Source organism: Sinocyclocheilus anshuiensis, unplaced genomic scaffold, assembly GCF_001515605.1.
Source record: "Sinocyclocheilus anshuiensis isolate Anshui unplaced genomic scaffold, SAMN03320099.WGS_v1.1 scaffold468, whole genome shotgun sequence".
Lineage (NCBI taxonomy): Eukaryota > Metazoa > Chordata > Actinopteri > Cypriniformes > Cyprinidae > Sinocyclocheilus > Sinocyclocheilus anshuiensis.
Window position 1 is genome coordinate 263376 of NW_015557069.1, and position 9814 is coordinate 273189.

Consider the following 9814-nt stretch of genomic DNA (forward strand, 5'->3'; position numbering starts at 1 on the left):
CTCAATAATTAAGGCCTGCTGGGTGTGAGGTTCAGGGTGAATGGGCTTAACCTCAGTCTGGGGAGGAGAAGAGACTTCTTGAACAGGATGAACCTCGCTTTCATCAAGTTCTCCTTGATGGTGTTTGTGTGGAGAGACTGACTGAGGATGATGAAACTTTTGCATTGAGACAGACTCTTGGGACAGAACTGATTCGGGTGGTTCAGATTTCCTGGATTGAGCTGACTGGTGTGACTGTACTGATGATTGTGATTGCATGGAATGATGTGATTTGCTGCGTTGTCCTTTCATTACAGGGTCTTCTGAATCACTCTGGGTTCCATCTTCATGATGGTGTCCTATTAAGTTTAAAGATATATTTTGTATTATAGCATATATATTTTATAGTTTATATTATGGCTGTCATTCTAAGGCATTAATTTAAAGCAAATAATTCTAAAGAAAATAATGTGATAAAAATTCATCTATAATAAGGAATTCTGCTAAAATCAGGACACAACATCGGGAATACAATTTAGTAGCATGTTCATTATTTTCTGAACATTGCCGCTATATACAGCACTGCTGTTAACAAGCAGAATCACTGAAGAAAAGAGAAACACAAGAACAACAACTGACTTCAGCCACAGCCTTAGATGGAATCAACTGAAATAAAACACATTAAATCTCTCAAGATTTCCATAGAAGATAATTAAACAACTCCACAAACAGCATCACCAGCTTCACACATTACAAAGTTTGACTTTTTTTGTCATGCATCTAAAAATTTCTTATTAAGAATTAACAGAGGTTTAGATGTTAATGTTTATTGAAAAGAATACAATTTGAAGTCACCGTTGTGGAGATAAGCGTTGGCTTTAGTTGGGCTCTTGACCCTTGACTTGTGTACATTAGTTTTTCTCTGATTGATGTAACTGTGTTTACGAAGCATGTTAGTTATGTCAAGAGAAACCAAGAGAAAATGTGATCAAGCTATATTGGTCATTTTTTTGATACTGATGTAGTTGTCATGTATAGCCTGATTCACTGATGTCATCCATGGTGATGTGTAATTTAGTTTATGGTGTTGATCACAACTGCACCTTAAACAAATATGAAGTTAAAAAAACACTTTGCACACCCGTTTAGAACATCTGTACTGTTTAGACACACAGACATCAAGAATCAGCATATGAATCTCAACAATGGTGACGATCATCAGACAGATTCATGTTGCATTGCATTCTGGGTTCACCAATCATAACTCATCCATGGCTCCCAGCATGCATTGCAACATGAATAAATTATACAGCTGCATTTAGTATTTGCTTTTATTTTTGTTGTTTTTTGTTGACTTTTTACTGCCTTGTTTTGTGACGTTCAAAAATCACGTAAAAATGATCAGAATATTTTGTCACCATTGCTGAGATTCACATGCTGATTCTTCATGTCTATGAGTGCCAGAACTTAAACCTCTTAACGAACCATATTTTAAAAAGTGGTTTATAAAGCTTTCTCACATTGCCTCATATCACAGCACTGCATTAATACAGAAATCATAAAAGCACTACAGATAGATAAGATAAAACACAGTCACTCAGACACAGGAAACAATTTTATCATAAGTTTCTTGCCATCACATATGTGCTTTTTAAACACAACTGTAACAGCCAAAGATAAACTTGCATTTAATAAGTCAAGGGTCAAGAAGCAACTAAAGCAAACACTATTCACCAAAACGGTAAGTTGAAAAAAAAATCTAAACCTAAAAAATCTAAAAATTCTCAATAAAGAACTTGTTTTAGATACTCCAGAAATAAAGTCTATCTGGTTAGTAATGCATGAAGCTGGTGATGCTGTTTGTGGAGTTGTTTTATACATATATATTATTAGAACATTATGCATCAATTTGAGTCTCACAGAAAGTGCATTTTTATGGTAGTGCAAGGTGTCTCTTACCTTTGAGAGTCCGAATATGCATCGCCAAGTCACTCTTAGTGCTGTACACATCCTCACAGGGTGGCCGCCTGCACATCATACTGACATCACTCTGCACAAGCCAGTCTGCCACCTTGCTCTCAGCTGATAGAACCTCTGTGGGCGTGGCTACCAGAGAATTACTGGGATGCTGCTTGCTACGCTGACGAGAGGAGAACTTGGTCACATGATCCTTGATTTTAATTTTGCCTGGCATGCAGTCATCAAACTCGATAGTAAAAGAAGCATGACTCTGGACAACTGGAGGTGTACAAATTAGAGAAATATTGGTGTCTTTGGTTGGGATATCGATTAAATCTGTTGTTGGAGACTTGGGTTGCATATTGAACTCCTTTGTTGGAATTTCAAAATAACTGGGCTCTCTGTGGTACGGGTAGGTTGACTTGGCCTGGCCGTCACGGATCTCCTGAACAGTGATGTTAAACTCATCCTCAGCTGTCTGGGCCTCCTTTGTGATGTCTGTCAAGAGACACCAATACCAAACTGTAAATATGGCAAGACAAATATCCATATCGATAACACACAAAAAGTGGCTGTAAGGGAGGACAAGTGCTTACCTGAATGACTCTCACCCGACCTTCTTACTTCATTGTGTGCTTCCTTATTCCCAGAGTCCTCCTCACCCCACCATGATGGCTGGCCATACAATGGTGTTGGCCGAGATACAGATGACTCTGAAGAGGAACAATTACACAGGTAAAACTCAGAAAGAGAGGGTGTATAAGGAATAAAGAGAGATGAAGAGTTGGTTACCATCCAAAGCACAGTTTATTCAACAAGCAATTCTTGAAGTGATCAGAATTTTGGAGCAGATCTTATATCTGTTTACTGTAAAGCAAAATATATAGACTATCCTCATGATTCCAAATATTCAGTATACTGGATGAATTAGTATTATATTTCCACTTTAGAAAATTTGTATTAGAAGTGTTATCCATATGACCATATGATCCATAAGAGAATGACACTCCACAATTCTCTCAGTGTGTAAAAAGTATGTTTTTTGGAAATATATTTCTACCTGAAATAAGTTTTTATTGATACATTTTGTATTATATTATTGACAATAATTCGAATTTTTTTGTCAAGTGGCACATTATACACGTTAGCATAACTACAACAGAAACAACCAAGTGAAAGCTTTTCTAGGAATTAAATACATCACTTTAAATGTATTACTAAATAAGTACTAATTAATTTAGTATTACTAAATTGTTATAATTATAATTATAATAACTAATACTATTTGTTCATCTATTATTATTACTTCCTCATGTCTTTTTTTCCATTTTTAGTTTTCTCCCAAACTATAATTTATAATTGTAACTGATAATATAATTTGTAATAACAAATGACTTGTAGGAACATATTCACTAGTGATTTCAGACTTTCAGACACCACTGTATGTACATGGATTTAATGAGCTTTTCAGCATTTGACTTTCCAGGTTGAGAGGTCCATGAGCTATGTGGTGCATGGTAACAGACTGCTCATTGATGGACATGTCAGTGCAGTGCCAGCAGCTGGACTAAGGCGTAAGGATTATCTTTAGGATCTGTCACTTGACCAAAAGCTCAACTGGGAGGGGTTTACAAATAAACCAGGCCACTGTACTGCAGCGTTACAGATAAACAGAGATTAACAAAGGCTGTGATAACAGACAGAATGTTACTGACACACAAACATGGAGTACCCGCTATACCCCATGTTACAAACATTTTTGTTTTATCTCTCTCTCACTCTTTTTTTCTCCTGACTTTGGTCATTCTTTATCACTCTCACCTGTGACACTCTTGCGTTCAGAGCGCTCTAATTTGGACCTTTCTTCCTGCAAGTTCTGTTGCTTGCTTTCTGTAGATTTTATGCCCATTTGCAGCTGACTGGTGTACTTCTCATGCTGACATAGCAGGGGGCAGTTAACCAAAAAGAATAGATATATTAATATATATTACATAAAACATAAAATAGACACATATACACACAAACAGATGAAACCATACCTTGAGGGCCTCTTCAGGGACTTTATGTTGACTCTTCTCAAGAATATACACATGTGAATGTGCTCTTAACGTTAAGTGAACATATACATTATAACTTAAATGTATACAAACCTTAATGTATACAACTCTACAAACAAGAACATCTTAAGCAAGACCTCAAGGTTTCATGCCAAAAAACCTATAACAGCTAACCAGGAAAAAGGATATCATATCCAAAACGAACAATGTCCGACAGCTTGAGGGTTATGTATGTTTGGTCTGGAATTCTCAAGTCATTCACAAATGTCTGAAATTGGAGAAGAAAAACAAATGAAGATGTATATGTGCTTGAGATTCAGGAAGGCCAGAGTTATTATGCTTTTTCCAAAGCAGAAAATGAGAAAATGTTCCTTAGAAATGAGGAACATCACAGGAAATCTGTCAAGAGTTAACAACATTCAGAGTACAGAATGTATGCTTCTGTGTTCCGCAGAAGAAAGAAATACATACAGTTCCAGAAAAATATGAGGTGATATGAGTGATGACAGAATTTTTGAGTGAACTATCCCTTTAAGATAGTTTCCTATCCTAACCATAAAACATTTGTAATTGGGATTGGTCTGGTTCAAGGGTTGATTGATCATATCTGTACTGTTGTGAGTGCATCTGCAACAGTATGCCAAAGGCATATGTCCGTTACCTTTGTCCAGTTATTTTCTAAACCAAGGGGAGAGATCATCCAGTCTTTCCCAGATAACATAACAGTAGTCTGTAAATGCAGTCATGTTTTCATGCCTATATTCTGAGCTTCAGTCACATTTGCTATGTTGCTTACCCCATTTAAACTTCCAAGATCCTTGACAAGGTGTTCATCTGTGGCAGGGTTATAGTTGATAACAGCATGCTGTTTATCCACACTACGAGACTAAAGGAAGAAAAACATGTTCACATCCGACATCTTGCTTATTCTTAACCCTAACTCCATTGGAAATGGTAATGTTAGCATTGGTTGGATATTTACAATCATTAAACAAATCCCACACTTCTGCTTCGTGAATCTTACCTGTGTGTGGCTTGCAAGCACTGTGTGTAATAATCTGGCCTCACGGGGTACCACTAAAGTAACACAGTCTCCTCACAATGGGCACCAGTATGCAGCAGGCCTCACAGGAGGCACCAAATTAATATGGTGAGTTGTAGGGTGCGAGCTAGTTCCCGAGCTCATGAATCAGTAGATCGTGTACACGAATTCGGGCACTGCTAAGTTCCCTAATTCACTGCACGTTGACTTTGAGACAATGATCACTCGAATTCCAGTGAGTGACATGATTACGTACAATGTCAACGGACAACATAGTAGAACGTCATCACTGGAATTAATAAACAACATGCAGGACCAATTAAATTTTTATATTATTTTTTATTCTCTTTAAACACATCAATCTGTTATATGTTCTTACAACATTTCAGCCGAATATTAATTATAAATGTTAATTAGATGTGTTCAATTCCTGTCTAGCGATGTGTGTTTATGTTGAAATATACTAAAAAACGGTTTGTCTTTTCAAATCTTCTATCGCATTATATTATAATTATTATATTATTATAATTATATTATTTGAGTTGGCTCGTGTGGTTTATGTTTCACGCTTCATAAATGTGACGTTATTTCCGGTAAGGGAGCATAGTGAGCGCCGATGCTCCCTAGTTTTTGCGTTGCATTGCGGGATTTTTCAGGGAGCGAACGTTCCAGTGCACTGGAAGGATTTCGCGATTGAGACAGCCTTTAAAATGGCCGACTCCCTGATCAGTGCCCTGACTACTGAACAAGGGAGCTGACTGAGACGTACCAGTAGTCATATGTCTTTTAAGTTGAATATGAAAGTGTCAGTTGATTCCTTGCACATTTTCCTAAATGTCTGAACTGACACAATGTGGTATGGCACTGTCCAAGCTGTAAGCTAAGTACACCTGCACTGTTTACATAGTTCCTTGCATTGCCTGATTAACAGAATCCTCAACTTGTTCACTTGGTACCACATAGTATGAACGGATTCTTAGGGGCAAAGCTCAACTAAATCTTAAGTAAATAGTGCATTAATATGCAGACTAATTAATGGGAGTGGTCATGTTGAATGACATCCATTATACTGGCTACACTGTGGATGGTGCAGTTCAAGGGTCTGTATGGTGACAACCATTGTGTGTTGTGGGTTGTGAACTACGTAAACTCTGCAGCTACCTCTGAAGGGCTGTAGCACAGGTCCAATCAAACTATTCCTCCCTTTGGAAGGGTGCCCTATAAGGAAGACTGGCTGACCGGAACTGACAACAAATTAGAACAACCCCGACTATGATCTGCAATGCTTTACTTTACATGCAGCAAGTAAGCTACTTACAGTTAGCAGTCGATTGCTAACACACTAGAACTGATTCTAGTCTGCCAATTTTCCAAACCATTCATTCAGTTTCCGAAACAAAGACACGTTTCTCAAAACATTTAACACATTTCCCGTTTTCACACATGTTCCAATTTGCTCAGTTTTCTGCAAAAATCCACACAAAAATGTCGTCATTTTGCACAGGTTTACCAATTTTCTCAATTTAGAAAACACAGACACACAATATAATTACCTCAAGAATCACAATATGAACACAAATAGCACACATTTATCCATGTGTGAACATTAAGCAGCAAAACTGATGACACACCAGCCAGAATCTCAGAATAATATAAATAGGGTCACAGGTGATTATGTGCTTTGGAAAATGAATCCTACTAGTGGGAGACAAAGAGGAAGAGGAGAAAGGGTTGGTGTGAAAGAACATTTGTTCCTGATGAAATACAAAGCACTATAGTTGGCTATTTTCTTCAGCATGGAATGAGCATGAGGGAAGATGGCCTACAGGCTCATCTACAGGGATTTTACACTGTTTACACATACAATATAATCATAGTACACAGTAGCAGTACTTTAGATGAGAGAACTTTCACTATTCTATGTACAGTAAATACTGTAGCACATGTTGTACACCCTCAAATTCATAATAACTGTTTTGAACTGTTTGAATCTTTTCTAGTGCATTTCATCTACTGTAAGATCTCTTTACAGTAGTGTAATGAAAGTAAATTTTCTTAAAGCTTATTGCTGAATTTAACTGTATTTGCACCCCTCTATTTATGCTGCATACTGTAATAGACATTGACTTGCAAAATGATTCCTGGTTCCCAAAAGAAGCAACAATTAGTATTTTTTAAATAATCAAATATCAAACACAGAGATACAATGAATATATGCATATATTCCTGGATACAACTCATTAAAAGTCAAAACCAGATATAAAGTCAAAGCAAACAGGTTTCCAGAAACAGCAACAACTTTTGCACATACGAATGCCTTAATGAGTTTACTTTAAATAGTTTCATTATTAGAAGGTGTTCTTTCTGTCCCTAGAAGAGGACAATCATCAGGGCCAGACTTGGGCTAAAATACAGCCCATCTGGCTCACACGTTCCCCCATAAACATTTTGCTGGCTTAGGGCAATTGGAATAAATAAATGATTTATTATTAAATAAAGGACGGAAACAAATAATAGGTATTTTTGATTATACTGCAAATGCATTTAACAATATGAATATTCCTTAATATTACAAGCTCTTAATTACCGAATTAATATTTACATACTGGTAAAAAATGTATAGCCTGAATGCACTGTAAGTCGCTTTGGATAAAAGCGTCTGCTAAATGCATAAATTATTATGATTAAATTATTAATATTTTACTTCAATTAAAGTTTATTAGAACTATTACATTCTCATTTGTAGTTGCCCTAATGAAAAGCTATTGTAATTCTTGAATCCAGAATTAACTGTAGCATTAGTAAGATCATGAATCAGGCAAAAACTATGCTCCTCATTACTATGGTTTTATGGTTTCTATAACAACAACAAATGAAGAAGAAAACTATGGTATTTGTACTGAAAAATATTTTAAGCACATGAAACTAAAACAACCTCTATAAAAGTGACTTATTGCCTTTATATTACCCAATATTTAATATATGTATCCTATACTAATAGTGACATTAATAATAAATACCATAATTCCATATTTGTTAGTAACTGCATGGTAAATAGTGGTGCTGTGTGGACTGAAATGCTTGTATTTGTTATTGTTCACATATAATGTTATAAGTGTCGTGTGTCGAATTCAAATGGTTTAAGCATTGGTTATCACTTTAATGCAGTGGCGAAAGCGGCAAGCTCGTCAGCGTTGTGGGGGTGACACCAGTCCGGTCCAGCTGTTCTCACTCAATGTGCGGGTTAATCAGGTAGCGCCATTTCATTGACTTTTGGTGTTTGTTTCCCATGTGCTCCAGTAAAGCTGTGGCAATTAAAAGATACCCACAACACTATGTATATAAACAGGTTAAAGCACAACTGGGAAAAACCAATCAATCAAGGTCTACTTTTCCTTTCCTCAACAGCCAATCACAGGCTCCCTCCATCTATGGGTCCTGGGGCTTCTGTCCCGCCTAGCACTTATGTTAATCCAGCCCTGACCAACAGTACTTCAACATGACACAACACAAAGTACTACAGCTGTAGTGCAAGCTTTGTAGACCATTTTCTCTGTTTCTTACAGAAGATGATGTTTATATTCAATATTCAGCATCTTATTTTGCATAATTATTTGTACTTATACTTGCTAGACAACAGTTCTTGGTGCATTCACAAATGTGGTTAAGACATGCTTTTTTTACATTTCAGTGGAAGGGCAAATGAAAATCCTACCTGCAGCATTAACTCGCAGTCCTCCCGGCCAACAAAGATCATTTCCCGTGGCAGACGGTGACGAGTACCAGAGCTGCTGACCAGGAACCACGATGTCACGCTCATCTTTGTTTCTCAGAGAAACCCCTTTGCATCCTGTGACATAAAACAGAAAAACAAGACATGAAAGACTGTATGTTTGATGAGGAGAAATTTTATTTAATACTTTAATATCATAGGGAGAACACAGTCAAGTAAACTCCTAAATCATGTCAAATTACATGAGCTTATGATGTCATATTATATTAGTATGAATCAAACACTAATAGGTTAAAGGATAGGACAGTGCAGAAATTTCATTTAGCTTATTGTGTTAATGTCCATAAGGACATATTTCACATTATTTAGTTTTTCAGAAGTGAACTAAATAAAATTGGACCCAATCAAAATGTACCACAGTTCATTATAACACCAAGGTTAAATTCAATGCAGGGCAATTATTAGCCAAAACCACGTATTTACACCCTTAATGATCTTTTTGATCCATACTCAACAAAAAATCTGAGTCTATTCTACCTGAAAACCTTAGCTATTACAGGTTAATTTCATGAAAGTATTGAAATCAAATCCATCCTCATCTGTAATAAGCTGGGAATTAACCATCATATCTCCATGTTCCATTATACCAGTGAATGACAAAAGAATTGTGGGAAATTAAAGATAGATTTTAGACAGCACTGAGTGATCTGGTAAATCTACTGCATGTAATTAATTCAGGTAAGGCGTTAAGAATTCACCCTAATTGAAACTGTGAGCATAGTCATTATTTAATCCTCACAATTGTGCAGGACTTCATGTACCCCAAGACAGAGAAGTTCGGTTTGTGCAGATGTTCTCCAAAAAATGGATGCCTAACTGTTGCATATTTGCTGACAGTGTTAAACACATTATTAGATAAGACAGCTGTCTAGACATGTTACGTCGGAATAATATTTTTAAGAGGATTTTTCTTGAAAAAGTAGCCTACCTGTTTTATAATAATGAGAGAGGGGGGAAAGCTCGTAATTTAGATTGACACTGCAT

The 9814-nt window shown here is 36.5% G+C and overlaps 1 protein-coding gene across 1 annotated transcript in view; it reads right to left on the reverse strand.

The window, feature by feature from the left end:
* The window catches only part of LOC107676704 (centrosomal protein of 170 kDa protein B-like), a 20246-nt gene that overhangs the window by 9162 nt on the left and 1270 nt on the right, over nucleotides 1-9814 (reverse strand). Inside the window, exons 2-9 of the mRNA XM_016471349.1 lie at nucleotides 8753-8887; nucleotides 4792-4881; nucleotides 4185-4263; nucleotides 3978-4036; nucleotides 3760-3874; nucleotides 2535-2651; nucleotides 1939-2436; nucleotides 16-338 (exon numbers count right to left, since the gene is read on the reverse strand). Of these exons, the coding sequence (XP_016326835.1) occupies nucleotides 16-338; nucleotides 1939-2436; nucleotides 2535-2651; nucleotides 3760-3874; nucleotides 3978-4036; nucleotides 4185-4263; nucleotides 4792-4881; nucleotides 8753-8857 (1386 nt within the window). The 5' untranslated portion in view covers nucleotides 8858-8887. The remainder of the gene's footprint in view (nucleotides 1-15; nucleotides 339-1938; nucleotides 2437-2534; nucleotides 2652-3759; nucleotides 3875-3977; nucleotides 4037-4184; nucleotides 4264-4791; nucleotides 4882-8752; nucleotides 8888-9814) is intronic.